The sequence below is a fragment of the Triplophysa dalaica genome, chromosome 13 (genome assembly GCF_015846415.1).
Source record: "Triplophysa dalaica isolate WHDGS20190420 chromosome 13, ASM1584641v1, whole genome shotgun sequence".
NCBI classification, from domain to species: Eukaryota; Metazoa; Chordata; class Actinopteri; order Cypriniformes; family Nemacheilidae; genus Triplophysa; species Triplophysa dalaica.
Window position 1 is genome coordinate 11,748,850 of NC_079554.1, and position 27,235 is coordinate 11,776,084.

Consider the following 27,235-nt stretch of genomic DNA (forward strand, 5'->3'; position numbering starts at 1 on the left):
ATCAGTGATGGGCAAGATAATTAATTACTAGTTCCTAATTACATACGTAGTTACAAGTTACACCCAACACTGATGCTATATATACTGATGCTATTTGCTGATATAAAAGTATTAACATGGAGCCTGCAGCTCAGTGGTTAAAGCATGGTGCTTGCAACGCCAAGGTCATGGGTTCGTTCCCAGGAGATTGCACATAGGCAGAAACTAATTCATCGTACGTTTCTTTAGATAAAAGCCAAAATCCAAATGCATAAATGTTATGTTAACATTTACATTTATATTTAAATATAATTTACATTATGTATACACATTACTCATATTTCTTGAATATACAGTATCCATGTATGTTTGTGTACTTATACATACGTATAAAGATACAAGCCACACAAACACACATATGTGACCCTGGACAACAAAACCAGTCTTATGGGTTAATTTTTCGAAATTAAGATTTTTACATAATCTGAAAGCTAAATAAATAAGATTTCTGTTGATGTATGAGTTGTTAGAATATGACAATATCTGGCTGAGATACAACTGTTTAAAACTCAGGAATCTGAGAGTGCAAAATTCAAAATAGTGAGAAAATTGGCTTTAAAGTTGTTATTCAGGGACACTGGGGCAGGACATCCACTCACAAAAATAAAGTTGTTATATATTGAAGGTAGGAAATTTACAAAATATCTTCATGGAACATGAACTTTACTTAATATTTTAATGATTTTTGGCATAAAAGAAAAATTGATCATTTTGACCAATACAATGTATTTTTGACTTTTACTAAAAATGTTCCCGTGCTACTTAAGACTGGTTTTGTGATCCAGGGTCACATATATATATTTTAAATAAAAACAGACATTTAGAAAAGGCATCATGTCACTGGGGTATCATGACTTCATCGATAATGCAGATGAAAAATAAAACAGTTAAAAAGTCCCATGAGGACAGAAATGCATTTCTGAATACAAATGTGATTAAAAAAACTTTTCATGGCAGGGAAAATCCTCAATTGTGTCACGACAGTTGTGGCAAAAAGTTAATAAAGGAACCTAACTTCAAGATTTGTCAATCTCACCATGACCACCTCCTCACCCACAGTAAGCGAACGCACAAAGCGACGCGCTAAAACAAAGCCCCAAACCTCCCACACGATCCATGTGGGGATCAGCTGTCGTCATTCGCACTCACTGATTTAACATACACCCCCATGTAAACAGGTGCAGATTCACACTTCAGACAATGATCCCATCCACACACGCAGCGGTAGATTAGCCGCACGTCGTGCCAGCTCGAGAGGGTGATTTAGCCGTCAACAGAGTCAATGCTATAGGTTCTTATGCAGGAGATGAGAGATGCTGCCTGGTGTAAAATATTCAGCCATACAGTTTTAAAGATTACCTTAATCTCCTTTTCCTTTATTTCACCCATCAAACCGGATCAAGCGGTGCACTTGTGATTAGAGACTTAAGTGTCTCTGAAATTCTGGATCACCTCTCCGTACACATCCACATACCCCAGGCCGACCGTAAGGACCATTCGACAATGGCTCTTCACAATGGCTCTGACAGGTTTAATCTCACCAGCCAGGGCTGACTGGGAGCGGGGATTCTCGCTGGAGAAGGCGGACGGGATGCATTTTGGCTGCCAAGCGAATATCGCTCGGCTCCATTAGCATTCAGCCCGTCTGTGATTTGAATAAGTGCAGATTGACTATGACGATGAGTCAGGAACGGAGCTCAGCAATTCATGACATGAAAGCACAATGTTCAGATCCTCATAATCAATTTTATTTTGCAGCGTTGCCAGTGTGTGCATATGTTCTTAACACAAACCAGAAAAATATTGAAAAAATATTTAACACAAAAATGAATATTTATTTATTCCATCTCACGTCGTCCAAAACCTTTACATGCCACAAAAAATAAATACATCCTGGAAAATGTATTTTGGGAAAAAATTCCATTCAAATGGAAGTCAATGGGGGCCAATGTTGTACCAACATTCTTCAAAAAATACAAATTTTCGGTCTGCGGAAGAAAGAAAGTCGTACAGGTTGGTTCATTTCTGGTTGAACTATCCCCTTCGGAGTAGGACGTGAGGGGGGAAACAAGCACGAGAAACCCAGACAGAGAAAAGATGCTTAAGCTCTGAATCAGGACGATTTTAATTGCTTTGGAAACGAAACAATCTCTACTTTCAGCCTCTGCCAGCAGTCTTCTCCACAACACACTAAGCCGTTTAAGTTGTCCGGGTCAACTTCTGCTCACAGAATGATCAGTGCATGACTAAACAATTCCTACAGAGCCTCAGTCTCAGCCAACGCTGCTCTTTCCATCTCTCCTGAAGCCAGGACTGGCCCCGTATGCCTCTCTGTGGTGAGGAGCCCCTCCCTGCTCCCACAACCAAAACTGACTGCACCTTAGGCAACTCGACGCCACAGAGACACAGGCCTGAAATTTCTTACCCTTGTCATCTTGATTTAACTCCTGACTGGGCAAAACAACCACTTTGCGTTCTCCGCGCAGACGACGCTGTCGGGCCTTTGAAGCTCTGCTCCATCCGAGGCAGGTTGCGTGTGGCGGTTACCGTGGTAGCGGATTCGATCGGAGCGAGTCTGTAAAAGCTGTGAGCCTTGACTGAGGGTTGACGGCTTATTGCTCCCCGAATTAAAATGTGGAAACAGAAAGTTGTCCTCGGTCATTGGAAATGACTGTGTGCAAATGGAAACTCCTCAACCAAGAGAATGGAACCAGTGGGCCAGGCACCTCCCTCTCTTTCAATCTCTCTCTCACTTGCTCTCAGTGAAAATCAAACCACACGGCATGTGGGTTCAGAGATCCTATACTGCATTGTGTGTGTGTGTGTGCTTGCGCACATACATGCATGTGTGGGAGGTTGTCTGTGGTTACCGAATGAAGACAAAGGCAGGTAGAATCAGGCTGTATCGCATTTCTGCAAAGCACCAACCATCAATATTAATGCACCCAGCTGACAAAAGTTTGTTCTAAGAACGTTCCTTCGACGTTCCTAATGTTTATGAAATCCAAAATGACAGAAAGTAATGTTCTTCTAACATTCACGTAACGTTTTCAGAGCATTTTGAAAACAAACTTTTGATAGCTGGGAAAGCATAACTGCTTTCAATAGGGCGGCAATTTTTTTTCAAAATAGGACTTTTGGACTTTTTATTCACAATATTATCTGTATAAACAACTAACAGTGATCAACAACCAACAGAGGCTTTTCTCAGCAATTATTGAGACTGCATGTTTTAGATGCGTTCAATCAGCATTTCATGCATGCATATGCAATACGTTTTTTCACACATAACACCAACATTATTAAACTCAGCTTTACTCAAATCTCGAGGTTTGCCACATCTGTGACCGAGACAGACATTGTTTTCAATCCGTGAAGACAAATTAAAGCTCGACATTCCCAGACATATACAGCAACAGTCCAACTGGTCACTCCAATGATTGTTTTTGATTTTGTTTCTTTGGCTCGCCCTAAATATGTTTTCCCTGCTGCCTTTGGAGCATAATGACCTGTCTTCCAAGAATAATGTTTCCAGATGTGGTTGCAAGGTTCCGAAGATTCCAAACACACTATTTCAGAATTGGAATGTGCTTTCTTTCCACGACGGGATTTTCAGATGTGTGCATTTTGTACCGTGCATTCTTCTAGGCCTTTCTTTTGTTCCTTCCTACTTTTTTCCCCAGACCTTGTCTTGTTAACCGTGGCAGCTAACTGGTTTTGCGAGGAAAGCTTCCACACATCAAAGGCGAAGCTCCGTGATGAGTTTCCGACAGCTGTCGCTGGTGTTCTACTTTAAATGCTCAAAGGGCTGTAAACGTGAGACTTACACACTATGAAACCAGAGCCTTAGACCCAAAGGACAATATTGGATGATTGTGTTTTCAGCTTCATATTAATAAGCAATGCAAAATCAGTTCAATGAAGGTTAAAATGTATCATCAGTGTTCGAACATGATAAGAATGTGTAAACCCTTGAGCTGCGGGAAAATTCAAACGTTGTGTGTTTTGAAGCTTTATTTTCTTTGGAGGGAATTCATTTTTTTGGATAAAACACATTCTTCTTTCTCAGCATAATGTACAAAACCACAAGTAATGCCTGAGGATGTTGAAATCCGCTGAAACATCTCGGAGGTGCAAGGTGTGCTCGAATCTCGACTCTAAACTTAAACTCTTATGCTGGCTTTCGACCAGCCTGTGATTTTCCCGAAATAACAGATACTGAACCGATGTCCTTATAATTAGAACTTGCAGGAGTCCTCGTGCAAAGATGCTCCTCCACTCTGTACTGGCCTGTACCAGTGCCCTCACATTTCAGACGGCTTCACTGCAGACCCTAAAAATAAACAAACCCACCAGGGGCCTTCTTTACGGCTTCACTACGCCTGAAAAGCAGAGCTGGGCGGTTCCAGTGTCTTGGAAAATTCGTTTGACAGATCGAGAAACAGAAGGTAGTGAAAGTGATAGTGTGAAACGCAGTGCCGTTGCAAAAGCACACTACGCAGGAGGCCTGGCACGGCGGTTTGGGCAAATGACAGCGCATGATGTGCTTTGTGGTGCGTGTCCTCTGCGCTGCTGAGTGGAGCATTTTTGACAGAACAAAGCTGCTTGCACTGCTACACTGACAGAAACACTCAACTCACCTGTGGCTAGCTCAACACTCAAACTTTACCAAAAGTGTATCCAAAATCACTTTTTACTACAATTTGGCTAATACAGTAAACTTCCAGATGATCTTATTAGTCAGAGGTAAAAATTTGCTAGGAGAAAGTAAAAATATTGAAAAAAATATGTTAAAAATTAGACACAGTGTGAGAGGCTGCAAAGATGCATGAAAATTATTCTATCATATATATTCATTTATGAACCGATCCTAAAATACACATGAAAACATTAGTATTGTCGTCGCATGAATATGAACTTGCTTTCTTTGCAGTTTACAAGATCTGCAAGACCTTTTTCAATTTTCTGCAAATAAAATTTTAGCATTTTAAATTTGGGAGAAATGACGCCACTAATTCAAAGAATGGAAAAAAAATTATAATGTTCCTTAAAACGTACTTAGAAATAATAAATTCAGAAAAACTAAAAATTATTTTGGTGGTCTCTTATTTTATTCTGCTGTATATTTGAATATTATTATTATTTTCATTTGATATATTTTGTTAATATAAGCTTTTATATTTTATAGATTTTATATATTTTGTTTTCGATGCTGTATATTATGTAAGTACTCCCAAAATTCCACAAAAATGTGTATGAACTTCGTAAATAAAACTCTTTTTGATTCTAATTTAAGATAAAACAGCAAATAATATAGATTTGCATATCGATTCACAGCTTAGACAAATTTGCTCTTAATAATATGATAAAAAGCACTATTTAACACACGTTGATCTTTATTTAATATCATTACTGTAAAAAAATACAATTTCTGTGAGATATTTTTTTCCTTCTATGGTCATTTTATATAAAACAACTAAAATGAAAAAAATGTGATTTAAAATCTTCAAAAACTTTAAATCCTTGGTAGTGGTGGCAATACAAAATGATGCATCATCAAATATTTTAATTTATATTATATAATATTTGTTTTAGATTGATCTATTCTACCACACAAACGGCAAAAAGCGCAGATACTTCCACAGCTGACAGACTGCAGAATCATTACCAACTCTCGTTTACTATTATTGCAGAAACACTTGTCATCCATTTACTTTATGCTAATCTCTACACCAAATCCAAACCGCACAACCCGTGTTTACGTTCAGCTCTCCATTTAGTGAATGTACAGATGAACTATGTAATGACTTTTACGTGATGACACCAATCAACAAAACCTGCGACAGCTTTGCCTTCCACCAGTAATTATTGGTTATTAACTGTTAAAAGCCCATTTCAGAGCGCACAAACACAAATGCAGAGAAACACAATCTCAAAACACAAGTGTGTTGTGTTTTATCAGAGGGTCATGCATGCAGTACATTTTCTTTGGACCTCTTACACTAAAACATGACTAATGTTCAAAACACTTCAGCTCTGTTGGGTATAAATCATCACTCTCTATGACCAATCCTGTTATTCCCAACACACACACAGAGACAAAAGTGCACACTCACTAATGGAGCTCTTACTGTTTCGCTCTCAATGGGATTCAATGATAATAATGGACATTTTCTTAGTGTTGATCCGTAACCAATTGTTACCGTGCTGGACTTTGGTCGTGAGATCTAAAAGCCCTCTTGAAAATTTTATCTTAAAAGGTTAGGAATCGAGTTATAGTAAATATCATTAGTTACATAAGGGTGTGTGTAAAGTAGCATCCAAAATGAGAAAAAGGGCTCCACTTTGTTTCTAAACAGTTATTCATAGATGAAAGATTTATATTTGCCATATCGGCAAATATAATGTAATGGTCTTGTAAGACTAGTGTTGATATTCTTGATCATTAGGATTGATTTTTGCTGACAAAACAATCTTGACTACAGAAGTAGATGTAAATGGTACTTGAGTCATTGGAAGGGAAATCTTTCTGGCACTCAACAAGCACCAAGTGTGCTTGTCTAAAGAAGATCAGCCATGTGCTTTCTTGGTGCCAGTTGTTTTTCTGCAGATGACTTTCAGTAAAATATTCCAAAAGCAATGAAATTGCTTAGGAATGAAACAATTGTTAAACATCGAGTATAGGGATACAAAATGAACATGGATTGTATAGCAAAGTTGATGTGATTTTGAAGTTTAATGAGAAATGTTTCCGCTTGAAATATTGAGTTCGATTGCAGACTTCGCAAATCGAAGCACATTTTGTGATATTATTGCAATATCTTCTTGAACTCTGGTGGAAGCATGCGATTTCAGAAGCAATTTATTTTCTTAATATCAGCGGAAAAGACTTTATTTAATCTCCATTTAATTTTGCCACCTATGAGAATCAACTGAAATAAAAAAGATCTCATTACAGAGATTTAATTTGTGATACTTCTTTCGTATAGGGAATATAAATCTATAGACTTGTCTCCAAAATTGGTCGGAGATATCAACTTGAGGTAATGACAAACTAATAATCGTGTGAGTATAAAGTTTGATGTTATCCTATTGGATGCAGCCAGAATAACAAAATATAACAAAAGCGCAGCACTTGAAAATGGTGGTCAACCAAAAACATTGAATATGATTTATCTTAATATACATTATTTTTAATTCATAGACTTTCAAAAGTTTCACAGATGATATTTTCATGTTATGTACTTTGTGTCTATTTCTTTTTTTTTTCTTTTGGAGCTTTGGTCTGCCAGCTTTTCAGACAGTCTATTTTTTGGAGGCAGCTGAAATTATCAATAAACAAGTTTAGCTCAGTGAGTTCTGTCTTAACTGTCCCAGGAGAACATTTGTGTATTTTGTCTATTTATTGGATATACAGATGCTTCACAGGTATTAAATAATGACCATGTTTTATTAACAAAATTCATGAGACTGGAGGGTTGCCTGTTATTCGCTACATGAGCTGCAATATAAAAAAACACATTCACAAATGTATCGTCAGGAGGCCTGTTTACAGACTCCACCAGATGTTTTTAATTAGGCTTAATAAATGAGGATATTCATTTTTCATCATACTTCTACTGACTAAGGGAAAATCTGTTTGGGGGGCAGTAAAAATGAAATTATTAATGGAAAATATTGCAAAACAACGCTGATGTCAAAAAACAAGCACAGCTTGCTCACTTTCTGGATGCTGGAAAGCTTTAGTAGGCTCTTGTGAAGACCATGTTGCATTGAATGAGTTAAATAAAGAGTTTATTTGCCAGAAAAATGGATAGCAGATTTTTTTGATAAAATCTAATTTTTTATTATATTATCATGTTGTTATTGTATTAGTTAGCTGTATTTTTTTGTAGTTATTATTACTTAATAAACGCAACCCAACTGCAATTTTATTACTATTAATTTATTTTAAGATTATTTTTTAAATAGTTAGAAACAGAGTTAACTCTTTAAATATATAATAAGCATATCCTTTACTTGGTGCATGTCAAATTTCCAAACATACATATTCTCTTTCTTCACATTAATTGTGTATGCACAGATTCTCAGTCTTGGACAATCAAACGAGTAATAAGCTCTTGTTAAAAATAAATTGGTTACACAAGTTTATATATTTTAAAGTGTGATGTTCTTAATGGAAACTTATTATAGTTCAGGATGCTAACTGCATATCTATGATTCATAATCATGCCTCATCAGTGCCAACAGTCTACCATTCCTCTATGCGCCTCTCCTACACAGTTAAAAGGAATGCACCTTTTTCTTTCTTAAATGTCAAGAGGCGTTACGAACTCTCGTCTTTTCACCAACAAGAGCAGAGAATTTCCACTTTCCCACCGAATTTGTTTCAATTTCATAATTTATGCAAAAGCTAAAGTCAAAATTTTGTGTGGGTGCATACTGTGGCTTTAGTTGCGTGACGCTCACATCCAAGATATTGGTCCATTTTTCTTTATATCAACCCATACAGTTATAAATATGCTTTGATCACACAAACACAAAGGAAGCACCGTTTCTTTCATGAACTGCCCCAAATCTTATCTGTCTTTCAAAGTTTTTTACAACATCCCCTGACACTCACCATCACTTTCCCCTCACTTTCTTTCACCGGCCATCATCAGTATAGACCTAATAATAATCTTTCACAGAACAATTAACTTCTATTCCGTCCTTGTATGAGACCACGGGGAGTATCATCCCCAATAAATCTACTTGAGAACTAATTAAAGCCCTTTAAAACATGACTGGGTCTTGACACAATAATTCCTAAACGATCACGGAATAAAGTCGACACTGCGTACATCAAAGAACACCTACAACCTGCGAGCAGAGGTGAATGAGTTTACGCTTACGCGACAGGAAGTTAGCATTTAGTTTACGGAAGAGGTCTAAAAGGGTCATGGTGGCATTAAAGCAAACCAGTGTGTTGATTTAGGTCAAAGGCACAAGCACCCCCCAAACAGTGACAAGAGGAACTATGTTTGGTGAAAGTGTAAGAAACCAAACCGAATCTAGTATTTGTCTTCCGCTCCAGACAACACCCTTCTTTCGGTATTACTAACCAGACGCCGGTCTGTGATTTACACGAATATGACAGAGAGACAAATTGAGAGATTGGACAGATGGGGAGACATTTAGGTAAACGGGGTGTTTTAGGTGACTAAAGGGTGAAAATAAAATAAACGAATAGGTTAGGAAGAAGGGTTTTTTCTTCTACGTTTTTAATTGGGGATTTCCAGTTAAGCCACAGACTGATAAAGACTCTGGTGACCTCAGTGTGCGCAAGAACCAGATTGTCTTGATTGTATAAAAGCGCAGAATGCTGGCTGACCTTTTTGTGTCAGCTTCATCATAAAGGTTACCCCAAAACATTCTTGCACTGGTTTTGTGTGCATACGATAGAAGTGAACGGGTACGGACGTTGCTCGGTTTCTAACATTCTTCAAAATATATTCTTTTGTGTTCTGCAGAAGAAAAAAAGAGGATGAGGAAATGATGACAACATTTTCATTTTAGGGTGAACTGTCCCTTTAACAGAAAAGCATTTATTTTGTCGATCCCTGATCTGAGAACTCTTTCACATTCATGATGACGTGAGATAAGATCTAGCTGGTTCAAACCATGGAGATAACATGCGTGGTGACGAAGTCAATCAGTTTGTCAAACAGAATGCGAAACTGTTTGATGCAGGCATCCCATAATGCCCCAAGACTTGACCCGAGTTCGTTTGTGCTGAATACACAATTTGATGTTATCGGAGCTCACTTCAGTCATACTTTAAGTATCAGATTCAAGAAAACCCGACTGTATAGTTTCACAACTGGCGGCCCAGAAGACGTAATAAGGATATTTTACGTAAATGAGATCCACTTTATGACCTCAGCACAGATTAAAATCACACATCTTGTTTTAAATTTTGCTTTAAGATTGCATCAAAAGCACAATCTTTCTTTTTGTAACATTACCGTTATCATTTTTTTATACGAAGGAGACAATACTGTGCAGTATATCTGTGGGGAAAATAAATCCATTGTGAAATCTGGTACTAGGTAACTATGCTACGCTCATATTAACTAAATATATGTCATAGTTATTTAGACTATTTACTCATCAAAGATTATCAATAAGGAAAATCGAAAAAACGAAATAGAAACATTTTGAAATCGGATCATGACTGAAATTTCCCGACGTGTCCAAAGATTCACATAGTCATAAAAAACACAATTTCAAGTGTAAAGATTTGGCAGTGCACGTGTGCAAACGTGAAGCTGTGTCTCTGTTCATTTAGCCGGGCTCAATCTCCAAATGGATCCAAGTGGCTCTTGCCCGAGCAGAAATCAATAGTATTGTCTGCCTTTGCGTCACCCCAAGGGAGAGAAAAACCTATGCATCATCCCTTTCTCGCTCTCTTTCCTGGAGTATGCTGAGAGGTTGTTAATTATTCATCACTGGAGCTGCCAGCTGTGTGCGTGAGTGTGACTTATTCTTAATGGAACATGTATAGGGGGCATGGCATTACTTGAGTTATTGTACAGCTGGGGTAGGCAGAAGCCGGGATCCCATCATCATCAATCTCTGACAGCCGCCGCCCGATGATCTGCATGTTGCAGACATATTGCGCAGGTCAACAGAACAAAGACAACAACGCAATATCACAGGTAGACAGTAACACCGACCTCAAGACCTTGTTAACATCCTGTGATCCGTCTCGGGTGATCTGATCGCAAGTGATCGTGGATAAACAAATATGTAAATGGTTTTCAAAGTGCTTTGAGATTGGATTAGGCTAACCACAGTGGGAGAAAGTGAAAAATGCTGTATGATGTAGCCGCAGGACATACATAAGAGATGCTAGCAGGTGTTAACAGCGATCTACCTAACTTGATCCACTGTGATGGGATCACCCAAGACAGATGTTAATATCAAGTGTGAACAGGGCTAAAGTAATCATCTTTTGTCATTAACTAATAAATTCTCTTTGTTCACTGAGGTAGGCACTGGCCGAAACCCTCACTGAATGAATCAATACTAAACACACATGAAAGAGCTCAATATAAAAACAAATAGTGGGGGAGAAAAAATCCCCCTGACCTCTGTTGATGATTCCCAACGTGTTTTCTATAAAACAGCTATTATATAAAAATTTTGAATGCACAACTCGGAGGATAAATTCTATAACTAAATCCAATTACTAGTTTTAATCATATTAGTTATAAAGACCTATAACTATAATGAGCTGTAAATAGTTTTCCATACATTTTAAGAGCAGTATGCCAAAAACAGAAATTATAGAACATGCTCAGATCACATGCTAGTTATATTAGATTAAGCATATGTGTACATCTACTGTAATTTGAAAGTATTCATGGTGTTGGGACAACCCAACCCAGTTTTTGTGAAGTGTCTATACTCGCAAAAATAAAAATGTTGGTGTTGGTATCGGTCATTAAAAATATTATTAAACTTAAGATCTATATGCAAAAACTAGTAATTTGGGAATGTTTGATAACACTTTATAATAAGGTGGTATCTGTTACATTGACACTTACATTGCACTAAACTATACATTACGTCTGAGTATGTGCAATCCCCTGGAATCGAACCCATAACCTTGGCGTTGCCAGCGTCATGCTCTAAACACTGAGCGACAGGAAAGCTCTTGTTAACATTAAAGCTCTTATAAACATTAGCTAACATGAACCAACAATAAACAATACTTCTACAGCATGTATTAATCTTATTTCATGTTGATTCCAGCATTTGCTTATACATTTTTGCAATCGAATGTTGTTAGTTAATTAGTTAAAGGGGTCATATGGTGGAAATACGTGTTTTTCTGTGTCTTCTGTGTTATAAGTTACCCATGTATTGACACGAAAAATTGCAAAAGTGTAAGTGTCAGCACAAAAGAAAAATTCTATCTAAAAGCGAATGCTCACCCAGACCTGCCTGAAACGCCTCTTGTAACCACACCCCCACGCATGTACATCACTTTGTGGTTTGATTTGACTAAGACCGCCCAAATGTATACGCAAGTAAGGTGGACCGTCTTGTAAATCTCATCGTACCGTCGCAGCCTGATGTACTGAATATGGTAAGAGACGTTACATTTCCATGTAGTATTCGACCAATCACTACGCACTAGTGACCTGGCCAACCGTAGCACACCTCGCTTTTCAGAGCGATGAGCTGTTCAAAATATCAGCGTGTTTCAGAGAAGCGGCGCAAAGAGGAGATACAAACATACACGGTATGTGGAAAATACATTGTTTTTTAACCTTAAATCGTGTATACACATTGCATTACATCTAAAACAAACGCTAATATTCTTTTAGCCGACTCAAATGACCCCTTTAATGAATGAACTCACATGAATAGTTGTAATGACATTAACTAGCATGAACAAATATTAATACATGCTAAAACCTATATGGCTCATTGTTAGTTCATGTATTTGTAATGCCAACAAATATAACCATTTTGTGAAGTGTGACTTTTACATTTTAAAGTCCTTCTGCTTAATCCTTCTGCTCACCTTTAAATCACTGTATGGTCTTTCTTCTTATCTTACCGACCTACTCTCTCCCTATATCCCTTTGCGATCACTTCGATCATCTCAAGGTAAAATGCTATATGTACCAACATTTTGCTTGTCATCCCGGAGAGGCAGATCTTTCTCTGTAATGGCTCCTTAACTTTGGAACTCACTGCCCCTAACTCTTCGAAACAATTTCCACACTGCATGAATTTAAGACTAAATGCCTATCTGTTTAACCTTTCTTGCGTTCATAATCTGTTTTCTTCTTAAAATGTGGTTGTACTTGATGTTAGCGCTGCTATTGCGATGTACAACTGTTATCGCACAGGTACTGATTTGTGTTCTCTGCATGACTGCTTGCACTGCTGATGTGGAATGCAATTGCGATTGCACATGTAACTGAGCACCTGTGTGATTTGTCTGTAAGATTGTCTATATTTCTCTTGCACTGTCATTCCAAAGCATCCTTGAGTTTGGGAAAGGTGCTATAAAATTAACCGTATTATCATTATTAGGAAATGTCAACATTTGAATGTTTAATTTTAATATCAAACTAATATATCAAAAATGTATACATGAAAACATACATAATAATATCATAACAGTACTCTTATCATAAATGTCTTCACAACAGCAAACACGTGCGTCGTCAAAAACCACGTTACCTCTGAATGATGTCACAGCAAAACCATGTCAGTGCAAGGGATGATGGCATGGTTTGAAATTCCAACGATCAATAAAAACATTCCGAGAAAATAAGCGATATTCATGTTGTTTTAAATGCATGTAACCTATCTTTGAACTCAGACCACTGAAGAGCACAATGACACAAGTGCACTGGCATCCAGGGGACTGATGGCTTGTGAGTGTGTTTGCGGGGGGGATGGGGTCACACATGCCAGAGTATTTTGAGTTGAGGATGATTAAATGTAGCTCGTATGAATCATGACTTCCCACATTGCAGGTCACAAAGCAGCATGAGTCATGAACAAGTCTTATATGGTAACAGACAGGGCTGGACGGGGCACAAACAGACCTTACAAGCTATATAAGTGAGGACCTTAAATACACACAATGGTTTGCACAATAAGATATGTTTTAGATTTGCAGTTCACTACACACTATACATCATTTAACATTTAACTTTTCATTATTTAATGTAATCACAAGTTATGATAAAACAATTTGTATTGTATGTAGGTTCTATTTATAATTCACTATATTTTCCAAAACGAATGTACCTGCTCAAGAGTAAAGGTACAGTAGGTAACTCTGTACTCTGCCTTCTGACATATGTAAATAATTAAATAATTAAAATATTCCTGTATGACACTGCTTGCGTTTAGGATTGACAACCGTATTTATTAAAAGGAACAGGTGTGACTCTCGAATTGTTGTGCTCTTCAAGAAGCAGCTCGAATATCTCGCAGTATCAAAGAATAACTAATGTTAACCTTCGTTTCTATTCTTGGGATATCTGTGAATAACACCTGTAACCATAGTGACACTGACTAAAGTAAATATCAAAGACTTTCATAACACTGAACATTTTTATTACATTATTGCACTTTATATCATTTAGTTTGTGCATCTGTTAAATTCTAATAAACCAAGACCTAACGCTTTTTGCGTGTAGACCACAGCATTTGAGTCACAAAACTGACTGGAACAGATCCAGTACATAGTCAACGTCTGCATATAAAACATTCGGATGACACAGCTCAACTCTGAGTTATAGGAACACCACATATTAAAAAATATATAACAAACAATTATGAGACATATCACATATGTATCACAGCACATTTCGCTGGTGTCCTTCTGAAACTTAGTATCTTCATATATATATTTATTTTTAGCCAAAAATCATTATTATAAGTCATTCTGTATGTTTTGTCACGGAGTTTCAACATTTAACCCCAAAAAAGTAGTGCTTATCAACTTCAACAACACTGTATTTAATCATTTAAAAAGTACAGAGTTTTTTCCATTTCCTGAAAAACTGCGAATTTGGACATCAGAGGTTTGGAAGGACAGCAATGATATGTAGCACAGGCTGATTATTGCACTGTATCAAATATGTGTCAGCTGTTGTTCCTTTCAATGGGAACCGGTCTACCCATCTGACTCAAATTGTAATGAACATTAAAATAAGTTTAAATACATCTAACATATGGATCTGACTTCTTTCAAAGCCACTTACAGCACAGGAGTTACATTGTCTGTGATACTTGCGAATAAAACCTGTGGTGCGACCGGAGCACATGATGGTGCATGTTATCGAAAGCCGTTTTCCCACACTTGTTTCTTGTCAAATCGTATGTGTTCTGCAGTGTGAACCGAAGAAAAAAACTGTGTTGTTCTTACAAGTGGACATTCCGCGTGCCCATATATAGCCTTCTCTGAGTATAGACAGACAGGTTGGGATCACGTCCTTTAGGCAGAGAAAAAAATGGTTTTCATATGTCTAAAATACAAAGAGAATCAAAACATCCTGTAACAATACTCCACGAGCACCTCCAGCAAATTCTTTCAAGTTTTAAGACATGTGCGCACACACACACGCATGCACACACAAAGACATATGGAGTCAGTAAGCTTTAGCCACTTAATCCATAAAACCAGCCCAGAGGAGGATTTTACCCTATGCTTCACAGTTCTGGCTTATGTTGACTTGACGCAACACAATATTTAGACATTGTGCTCAATAAAGTCATTGTTTGTTTCAGAATAATGCCTATTGTTTGATCGGTTTACATGTTATGGTCGAATAAATGCACTTTATCATGCCACATGACACAGCAAACACCATCAACAGAAGCACAACCACTGCTGAATCAACAAACCCAGATTAGTGGTTACATCCGTTATAGGACCGGTAACTATTTTTGATGAAATACGCATGAAGTTGTCAGAATTTAATTTTGTGCAAAACAAACTTCCACCCAACAGAGGAAATGTAGACTGATGGAAAATCTCCCCATAGGAAAGAACTGACACTTATGGCCACCCACATCCGCACTTTCACAACATACGTTTATAACAAACCGTTTGTTACGATTATAAAATATTTATTTTATTCAGAGGTTGATTTATCAAAGTTCAGGAGACTTAAAGCAGTCCATAAAGAAAACTAAAACCAAATTGAGACCATTGTTGGCATACAGTTAGTGCTGATCATTTATAAAACTATAAATAAAAACACACATTGCTCATGATTTTTTTTTAAATTGAGATCAGACTTTTGACTACTGACAAGCCGAAATATTTTTCCGAAACTCTACAAAAGTCACATGTGAGATCTCGGTTTGGTGCACACCGTTCACACTGAAGTCACTACAATGATTGTTTCATTGATGTAGTAGCTAATTCCTGTTCTGCAAACTAAATTTAAAAAAAATCTGCATTCATTCACAGCTATATTTGTTCAAAAGGGAACTCTGGGTTTGTGTGAGGTTTTCTACTAAAGTACGAATATAGTATCGTACTACATACTGCTTATATTTGAGTGACATACAGCATGTGGGCTCTAATACAGAGTGCTTCAGACAGGTTACATGGCAGAAATGTAACGCGCGCACGTTTCCAAAACAACACAAGCTCTTCATCAATCATGGGTCCAAGCTCCATGAGAGACGAGACAAATATAGCAAAAGCGAAAAAAGTGAATCATTTCTTCAAAAAAGACAGAGACGACTAACCTTAAAGGAAAAGTGCACCCAAAAAAGTAACATTTATGTCATTTATTACCCCTCATGTCAACTGTGACAAAAGAAGATATTTTGAAAAATCTCAGTGGTTCTGTGTCTTTAATATTACAGAAGTCAATGGGGCAAGTCAATTTTGTTTGGTTACCAACGTTCTTTAATATATCTTTTGTGTTTGGCAAAAGAAAGAAAGTCATACCGGTTTAAAATGGAAAGAGGGTGAGTAAAAAAGAATTGAAAGAATGAAAGAATTGTAATTTTGGGGCGAACTATCCTTTAGTAGAATGATTATTTATCATATTAGGAAATTTCAAGTAAGGCATAAGGTCATAACCTTAATTTTTCCCCTCTTTATAGCCAAATAATCTTTAGTTTGCCAGTGTGCGTTGAAGTGCATGTATCTTCCCTCAGATAAATCATAGTTGTAAAGGTTATGATCCCAAGTGTGCGCAAAAGACTATTGCTGCGTGATTGGGGTTAAACATTTAAAGCGGACTCAGAACAAACATCTCTCTCTCTCTCTCTCTCTCTCTCTCTCTCTCACACACACACACACACATACAATGGAAATATTCAGATCAGACCAAACCTGTCAAGTGTGTAACTGATGTCAGTCTGTGGGAGTTCCTGCCTACTTGTTGCTGGTGACAAGCTTTCCTTCAGCGATCTGACATTTGGTGATTAGATATTTGATGTTGACTTATTCAAATATTTCCACAAAACCTAGGATTTCAGTTTCAGAATGTCTCTGATTCAGATTCTGGTATCTTTGTAAGAGGCCCAAAAACATAAGAGATCTCTCGCCACCTCTTCCACACCACCAGCAGCCTACACTCATTATTACTCGCGTCACCGGCCTCGCGTCATCCCTCGAGGCTCTCGTCCCGCATTGCTCGTTACACAAACCAAATACTTACAAAAACATTTATTGGCACAATATGACCCCTTTAACATTCCCTGTAGCCAGGTAGAAGAATACAGTACCAAATACTGATACATGATCCAGAGATGAGGACTGGTCAAATCTGAAGATCTTAACCGACACATTCTCGTCAACAAAGATTTCAGAAGATGACTTAAAAGAAAGAGGTGAATTTATAAGAAAGAGAAGAAAAAGTATCTTATTCATAAAGCACTTATGATATTAGCTGTGATTATACTCTTTTAACCACAATAGAGCTTACGTCATAATAAAATGATTCAGTGGTTTAGAGGAAGAGTCAGACTAGGGTTTGTCATTCAGTGGCAGGTGCACTACAGAGTGGATTAAACTCAATCTGGTACAGTCTTTTCTGAGTCAAGTGTTATGACTCAATACTACAGTAGGAAAAGAACAAAATAAGACCCTTATTTGAAGCCACATTTTCCACTGTAGTGAGACGATTTAAAAAAAAACCCAGCTGTTGTTTGAGTAATCTTTGTAATCAGAAATGAAAGAAAGAAAGAAATGAAATGAAAGAAAGTAAGAAAAGACTCTTCACACAACTACATAGGAAATTATACAAAATCGCCTTCATTACACTGAATCATCTAAAACAAATCTTTCATAGTAATCCAGTATACATTTTTTATTTTAAACAGACATTCACTAGAAATTTCTTTCATTTAATTCTTTGTAATATCAACAAATATACATTTAGATGCATGTTAAAATTAAAGGTTTTTCATTAATTATTTTTAAAAGTATAGATAGTGGTTCTAGTCTAAAACATTGCATTAAAGAACAGTACAAAAGCAACTTTCAGAACTAACTTCTGGATTTAGAACAGAAGACTTAAAAGCAATGATACCATGAACAAAGCAAGAAAAAGATATAAACCCTGTACAGTCTGAACTGAATGCCCATCACTATTCTGTACCCAATATAGTTACAGCTCTTGCTTACATCGCCTTGTTTTGAATACACTCATGGAAGCGGTTTCTATTTGTAGGTTGGCAACACAGCAGTTCTGAAGACTCAATTTGAACGTCTGAGGCTGCCCAGTCCAGCCTGACTTGCCTGATCTGGTTCTGGAACAGCTCTTTAAAAGACAAAGTGTGCCGCGAACCACGGATGCCGTTTAAACATCATACTTGTTTTGGGTCGTCTGTGGTGTTTCTGCTCCCACACGCTGGACACTAGCCTTCAAAGCAGAGCTGCATGTCTGTGTGCATCCCAAGGCTGCAAGCGAGAGAGGCTCAAGTATTCGGCAGTGCCTGACCGAGGTCAGTCTCCCACAGGCCGCAAATGACTCCCTCTCGCCCCGGGTAGACAGGCCCCCGCCTAGACCAGTGGAGCACATCTACGTTTGTTTGTTTATGAGACAGTGTGTTAAGTCCTGCTCTGCGTAAGCGACTATTTATAGCCGCTTTAATCCTTCAATGGATTTGTGATGGCTCAGACTGAAGAGATGAAAAAGCATAAATAACGCAGATTGAAAAATGAGAAAAATAAAAACATGATCGCAAAGTTTTTCCGTTTTATCTTTCATTATATATTTGGCATTTTTAGACGGAGGTATTTTCCACAGTCATGTCTGGATTAATAAATGAGTCATATTTAGATTTCAAGTCATATTTTCTAACATATAACTAATTCAGGGATGATTATTATGTACAGGAACATGGTAAGCCACAATGGAAAGGACTTTCTCTGCTATAGAGAATGGAGAATAAAATAAATAATTTATCCATCTGTGTGGCATCCTGTCTGTCCACCTCGCATAACCCCGTCTGACTCGGCAGATACACATGTCTGTTGAGCTGGCAAATATGCCCTATTCTTCTTTATTAAACAGGGAAATGAATTCCCTTTCTAGACATCAGCAGGGTTATTCCCAGATGAAGGAATGGAAGAAAAATGCACTTTAACTCTCAAATGAAACATTGACTGCAACAGAACACGCTTTCCTACATGAGATGAAGATTCCAGACTGCTGTGGCTGCTATGTTAAAAATACACAACCTGCTGAATTTTTGCCGGCAAGAAATCTCCTTTTTTCCCCAAAATGAAGATCAGGAAAAAAACTTAATTCTATTATCATCAAGATGGTGAAGAAATGCAAGCCGCTCTTTATTCAGTGGAATGCAATCTCTGGGCTCTCACTTTACCTGAGTCAGACATCAGGCCGGTTAATATCTCTCTGATAAGAAACTGCTTAACTTAATGCAGTGATTGTGCAGAGTTGTCCACTTGAGTGCAATACGAGGACTGTATTTCAATCCTCTGTAGCAACGTTGTGACATCACTGCACCACACTTGACCACTCTTCACAGGAAGTCTCTGCTAATGGCTTATTTTTGTGTTGGCTATTTAATGTTCACATGTTGGTGTGTGTTAATGTTAAACACGTGGTGTTTTTTATAAAAGTACTTTATAAATTAACTTTGACTTGACTTGATGTGTGCAATAACTGGCTTAAACTAATTATTTAGATAAGATTAAGCTTAATTCAGCCACAAAAATGCTGTGACAAAAATTTTGAAATAAACCTTTAGAGTTTAGCCTGTCATCTGATCTACCAATTTAAGGTATCAACTTTTTAAACAATATTAAGAGAGGTCTCTGCTCTTTTTAGCACGTTTTTTTAATATTTAGACAAACTAGTCCATTTCACAAACAGTCTTGTTAATCAAAAAATTTTTGTAAAGACAAACGGTTATCACTTACATATACACTCACCTAAAGGATTATTAGGAACACTATACTAATACTGTGTTTGACCCCCTTTCGCCTTCAGAACTGCCTTAATTCTATGTGGCATTGATTCAACAAGGTGCTGAAAGCATTCTTTAGAAGTGTTGGCTCATATTGATAGGATAGCATCTTGCAGTTGATGGAGATTTGTGGGAAGCACGAAGCTCCCGTTCCACCACATCCCAAAGATGCTCTATTGGGTTGAGATCTGGTGACTGTGGGGGCCATTTTAGTACAGTGAACTCATTGTCATGTTCAAGAGACCAATTTGAAATGATTGGAGCTTTGGGACATGGTGCATTATCCTGCTGGAAGTAGCCATCAGAGGATGGGTACATGGTGGTCATAAAGGGATGGACATGGTCAGAAACAATGCTCAGGTAGGCCGTGGCGTGTAATTTGTCTACAAAACTACAGGATACTTTTTATGCCAATAAAAATAAACACAAACTTCTAAGAAGCGCATTAAGATTTCTCCCTAAAATCCGCTCCACCGAGTTTACGTTCAACCTCCTGGTCAGGGAGCAATCAATCCAAATCTATCCAATGAGAGCGAAGTGCCCTTAAGTCCCACCCACTCGTGAGGTTTGTGCCAAAAAGTAGTGTAAAGAAAAAATCCAGCAACGAATTCATAAACCATGATTTGCAAAAAGGAAACTGAGAAACGTGTTTAGAAAAGTTTCTTTGAACTGAGTTTATTGTTTTAATCATCAAAGTGTTTTTCTTGTTTCTTAAAAGCGTTCATTTTAATTGGCACTAAAATAATCCCATACAAACATCAGACATAAATGTACACTTTCAGATAAAGGTTTGTGACCATAAACTGTATGAATTATATGAAATAACATTCTGTAATCATACTTATAGCCATCACACTGACTGAATATGATTATTTAACAGAGACTACAGTGAGCTATTTGGAAAGCACTCTACGAATACAGTACATTTCCCATCCAGTCTACATAACACAGCTAACAAAATCCTTTAACAGCTCTCTCTCTCCTTTCCCATCTTGTGTGTGTGGTCATACACAGCTATGTCACTCTCTCCGCTCAATATGTTTGCTTTCACAGACCTCTTCTGCTCTCCGGCCATTGATTCTTTTGTATGTGTGCAGCAGCAACATGACTGATGTCTCCCATGTGATGGAGGAAAGGATAAATGAACAGTAATAATGAGCATGCGGATAATACTGAGTGGTAATCTCTTAATTCTGTTAAATTACTACTATGAATTTTGTAGCATCCACTCCTTAAGATAATTTCTCATATCTGATCTCATTCAAACCAAGCTGGCAAATCAGGTGCAATACATGGTGACAGCTTTTAAAGACGTGCAACCAGGTGTAAAGTGTGCGTGCATGTATATGCTGTATGTGTTCATGTTTATATCAATTGAACAAGAATGTTCAGTGTGGACCAACCCAGCACTGTATGAATCACCATGCACCAAGCTGCGCTTCCAATACTGTAATCACTGAGGCTGATAAAAGTCTTTTCACAGCCCTCCACCTGCCAGCGGTCTTGAGCGATGAGTCACCAGGCATGCATCACCTCACTAAGCGTGACTCAGTTACAGCAAACTCGCAGGTCATTCGAGGAGAGCGCTGACGCATGGCCAGTGCTTAAAAAACACCTGTGTATAACACAGACCCAAACTCCCCCTCCCTTTCATAACAACCTCAATAATAGACCCACAGGAACGTTCCAAACTAAAGGCCTTTTTATATAAAGAACAGAAACTAGAACAATAACAAGTAGAGTTGATATCATTATGCTCTGCAGTTTCACATTTTAATGGCACTTTAAAGGAATTGGATTCTGATTGGCTGTTAATGTTTTATCATTCATCGGCTGTAAAATTCATTCTTGTAAAGTTATTTTTAAAACCATCTTTAGATTTATAGTTATTGTCTTTGGTGTGAACGAGCTTTGAGTCATTGAAATTCCTGTTTACACAGGTGCTCGCATCCCTTCAATTGTGATTGTGTTGTTTGTGGTGCAAGTTTAGCAACGGCCTGTCGCAACAGGTGAGATTCCATGCTGATATACTCAAGATATATACTGAAGAAGATTAGGATGTTTGACAGGTTAAAAACAGCGAAGCAAAATTGATCATAAAGTAAAGACGGTTTCATCTTAACAATAGAGAAAAAACGTTACTGCGCATGCGCACGTTTGTGACCCCCAAATGAACTTCAGGTATACATTCACAAACAACAGAGTCACTGCAGATTTTTACTGATAACAATCAAAAGAAAGCGAGAAGAAACGTTACTTGGCTAAACTTGTCTTCCCAATATTTTGAATTTACGATACCTAGCTCAACCGGCTAGATGTCAATGTGCCATACAGTTGGTCTAAATACAGGACCCATTCAACTAAATTGTTTATTTAATAAAATGAACAAACAAAAATATTGTTGATTAACAAAATAATACAAATTTGTAATGGTTTTAATGCAAAATTGAACCATTACAAATATGTAAAAAACGAATGGTTCACAGTGGTATTTTAATGGAAACCTTTAATTTCGGTGACGGTTTCTTTTGTTTTTATCAGCAGGGTTGTTACATTTATAATCTGATTTCTTGAGATCAATCTGTCATATACAGGTATTCTTCTTTATATATAGTTTATATATCTAACATATTTTACATATTATCTTATCTATCCTCAATGGGGGGGTGCCAGTTCTTAAAACTTTCAGGGGGACGCGACCATGAAAAGGTTGAGAACCACTGTTCAAAAGAAAGTGTATTGGGTAGGGCCATTGTTCAGTTACCAATATTCTTCTAAATATTTTGAGATATAATGAGAGAATTTTCATTTTTGTGTAAATTCCCTTTAAACAATGATGGCTTAGAATACATTATTTAATAATTTGTTTGCAAAGCTGCTAGGTTGGATATTTGTTTTCTGCAATGAATTTGAAACATTTTATGAGTGACTAAAACTTTTTAGGGCCACTGTACATTTAAAGCATCTATAATAAGTAAAACCTAAAGTGTGCGGTCTCTGCACCCACATGGATAAATGATGAAAACAGACACGTTTCAAGTCTGTAATGCATAAAAAATGCAGTTTTCTGTACTTTGCACGAAAACCTCAGACTAACACCTAAGGGGAAAAGTCTACAGAACTATAACTCTTTCCCCTCATCTTTTCCACTTGAGGAGGTGCTGTCCCCTTTAAGACAAGAAAATGACAGGTTGCGCAGGGCACAAAAGGGGCAGAGTCTGAGGAAGGAACGTGTGCGAGAAATAGCAAGGGGTCTAAAAGATAATTGGGACCACAGCTTTCGATCAAAGGGCCTCATAAACTCCATGCACACCCACCACACGAGGGGGCAGATACAGTCTGTCGTAAACACGCTCATGTGGGTATGGGAAAATGCTGCAGAGAAATAATACGCAAGCACGCAGGCCCACGTGTACAACACAAGCACATGCATCCAATGCACGGTCATACGGAGCAGACGTGGATGGGAAGGGGGTGTAAAAACTTGATGCAAAATACTGCGCATGCACATGATTCAGTTACAGACGTAACAGATTCAGAAATCATGGAGTGATTCATGAATTCCTTTTCTTTTAAGACATATAATAGACATGAAGAAAAAGTCTATCACCCTAAATGCACACACACACACTTAAACACATACGCACTCCGCAGAAAACAAAGAATGTTCTGAAATGTGTGTTACTTCCTCTGAGTCATAATTTTTCTGTGGGTGCCAAAAATGACTCAGACTAGAATGTTCCACAAGCCTAATAGTACAGTCTACGCCTGAATGACTTCCAAATACACTAGTCAAATTCTGTCCACATTTTGATAAACAAACCACTTTTGTGCTGCTATATTTTACTCAATAAATAAACACTGCATGTCATATACTAGAAGTGTCTGGCCAGGTGTGTCCTAACCTCAAGTAACCCAGTTTGGCTGCAAGTGCCAACTTTTGTTTTGAACATTCGCATGCACTAAATTACATCATTTCTTTCCCCGCTGTAACGCCATCTGTGAGAACTTCAATGTTGTTTGAGAAATGAATTTGTTTTGCAGAAAAAAGATGTAAAGTGTATTGTTGTTAATATTAAACTGATGAGTATTCAGTTGAGGCTTGGCAAACATCAAAGGTACTCAAATTACCGCATTACAGAAATTTGGGCATAAGTGATGAGATGGGAGTGGCAGAGAGGGGTCCCGCTCATTATGTATTTAAATATTCTCCCTAGATGGCTCTAGTCATGCAAGCCCTTTCTGTAATGAAGGGGGATATTAATCATTGCATGGATTGTCCGGACAGCTGTGTGTAAATATGTCTAGTCTTCAGCGTCAATCTTACACAATCCTGTGATATGATCTCATTTGGTTTGGGTGAAGTAGTGTGCGAGGAAAACCTTCCCGGTGGAAAGACTGGGATCACATGGATGATATCTGGCTCTCCATTGCGACTGTGTGTAAAGTGTAGTAGCTATGTAAAACCTGTGCTAAACAGTATGATTTTCCTCATGATTTACTCATAACTATTTATCACTGTCTAAAGTAAAATTGGTCTTTATGCATCTGTGGATTATTGTATAAAGATCCAACATTCTTTAGTGTGTGGAATTTATGCACTTAAAATGTATTTCCTTTTACTTTCTTATGCATGAATCTTTATGAATTGATCATTCATTGGTTTTTGGAATTCTTTGAATTTTTTACATAATTTTCACATATTTTTTAATTGCTGTAATAAAAATAATAACAGAAATAAATTGTAAATTTACAACTAGTATTTAAAAGAATTTTCATTATTTTTTACCAAAATGTTATTTTCCATCATTTTCTGGCGTCCAAGAAAAACATTTTTTACAGGTAGGTTTTTCCAGCGCTTTCTAGTTTTTGTTTTTTCAGTTAGTTTTTGTTGCAGCAATTTTATGGCTGACAAATTTCACCCAAATTGTATTTCACAAAGACCACGATCAAGGTGCGCACATCCAACAGGCTAAAAGCTCAAAACAATAAAAAGAAAGATCAAAGTTGACACAGTGAAGCTCCGAAGGATTGAAATTAATCATTTTTTTTAATTTATGTTCTCATCATAGTTGACTTTTCGAGCTCAAAAGCTCTTCACCGGAATTGTGGTGTGCCAACTTTGATCTTCCCGTTACCAAATTGTTTTTTACTTAACAATTAAATGTTCCTCAGTGCCGTCTTTTGTTATAGCCTTCTTTACTCCTTTAGCATTTTTGAAGCGAATAAAAGCTTTGAATTTTTTAATACAATCACATTTGACAGGTGCTTTTATTTAAAGTGCCTCACAGTGCATTCAATGTATAAATTGTATCTGCATGTTGAATAGATCACAACGCTTATTCTTTAAATGTTTAGTTTATATCTATGTCAATATTTGTTGTTTAGTTTGTTTTCTCTTACCATCAACACAGATGAAAGCTGTCAATAAAACCAATGCAGAGCAAATATAAAGTTACAGCATATACAACAGCTATGGAGGCAGAAGCCAAAATGTTTCTTTAATGGTTCAATAAATGCATCTATCAATGTCCGAAAGCATCTCAGATCACTATATTTGAACTACGATTAAAGCACCGTCCCCTCTCTGAGTCGGCATGAGACGGATCCATGAACATAAATATATATTAATACTGTTACTGTTGACATCACTACAACATTATAGAAAATAAGGTAAAATTTAGGAAAGTTTAAGACAATGCTTCGAGTCATCGAAGACATCATGGCCCATCAATGGTTGCCTGTGTCAGCGAACAAGAGACTGAGGTGCCGGAAACACAATAGAACACAGAGATCCCGGCGCCTGATATTGATGTCATAGCTCTCATCTCCACATCATCCTGCTATTGATGAGTCTGATCTCAGCCTGAGGGAGAAGTGTAGTATTCATGCCATCTCTCCATCTCTCTTTCAACGCTCATCAACGTAACATTTCCCTCGATGACCCCGGCTTTCAACATCCCATTAATATCAGCATAGATTTGAGCACTCAAACAAATGTATTTCAAGCCGAGTGTAGACTTAAGATCATATAACACATGAGAACCTACAACATAACAAAAAACACTGTTTTTGTTTTAAATGAACAATGCAGGGTTTTATGGAGGATCTATTGACAGAAATGCAATGTTATATACAAAACTATTTCTTCAGAGGTGTATAAAGACCTTACATAATGAACAGTTATATTTCTAATACCTTATAAGCTGTTTATATCTACACCGGGCCGGCATACATTAAATTCACCGCAATTTTTTGTGCAGCAGCCCTAAACGGACAAACAACTGTACAACGCATGTTTCCTCTCCCTCTCCACTGCGGTATAGTGGTGAAACGGATCGCGGATGATCTGTGATCCATACGTATCATACTCTACAGTTCAGAGCGCATGTTACCCATGGATTAAATGTAAGTTTATTCGTCATTGAGTAAGAGAGTAAAACGCAACGCTGCTGTAAATCAAAACACTGCGACTTTAATATTGCAATTATCACAACCCCTCACATTTAATGATATGTTAAAAAATCTTGCACCATGTCACAATGAATTAAAATCGTTTAGCTAAAAACACATACTGTAGTCATACTGTGTGCAAAATGCATAAGAGATATCAAAGATGAATTGCTAGGATGACATTTTGGATATTAGGGCATGCAATATTATCTCAATAGAAAAATGTCAGAGTCAAAGCTATCAGAATTGGCTGCGGGCTTCTCTCATGGAAACTCTGAGACGCCCACTGTAACATTTAATGAAATTAAAAAAGAAGAGCAATAAAAGAAACGTGGGCTGAGTCTCTCCCTCAATGTTTCCATAAAGAGCAGCAAAAAAACATAACCTCTGATCTTTTATCTGTGAAAAACCTGCAGGGAAAAAGCTCTGATTAAACAAGAAAGTGGTTTAGACGTTTCATGGTTTAACAAGCATATTGATGACTGAGTGGTATTTTTCGCTGGCACTCTGGTCCATTAAAGAGCCAATAAACACAGAAATGACTGGAACATCTCAGTGAGAGACTTTCCCGCTACAAGATCACTTTACACAAACTGAATATGACATGCAGCCATTAAGATACTGTGTGAGAAGTTAAATAAATGATCCATAAAGAAGAAAGGTTATGCTTTGGTAACTTTTGTCAGGTCAGAGTGGGTCCATGAACTTAAAACAAATATTCATTTCATTCAACTCATAGTACGGGGTGGGCTTTTACGCA

The 27,235-nt window shown here is 37.4% G+C and overlaps 1 protein-coding gene across 4 annotated transcripts in view; it reads right to left on the minus strand.

Annotated features, from left to right (window-relative positions):
- The window catches only part of bach2b (BTB and CNC homology 1, basic leucine zipper transcription factor 2b), an 85,503-nt gene that overhangs the window by 28,846 nt on the left and 29,422 nt on the right, over window positions 1–27,235 (minus strand). Inside the window, exon 1 of one of the 4 annotated variants that reach the window (XM_056764131.1) lies at window positions 13,285–13,421. The exons of 2 other annotated variants lie outside the window; for them this stretch is intronic. Coding sequence is in view for 1 of the 2 variants with exons in the window: in XM_056764128.1 (XP_056620106.1) it covers window positions 2,465–2,473 (9 nt within the window). In the remaining variant the exon portion in view is untranslated. Of the gene's footprint in view, window positions 1–2,464; window positions 2,564–13,284; window positions 13,422–27,235 lie in introns of those variants that run through there. One more of the 4 variants, XM_056764128.1, reaches the window with a different exon arrangement.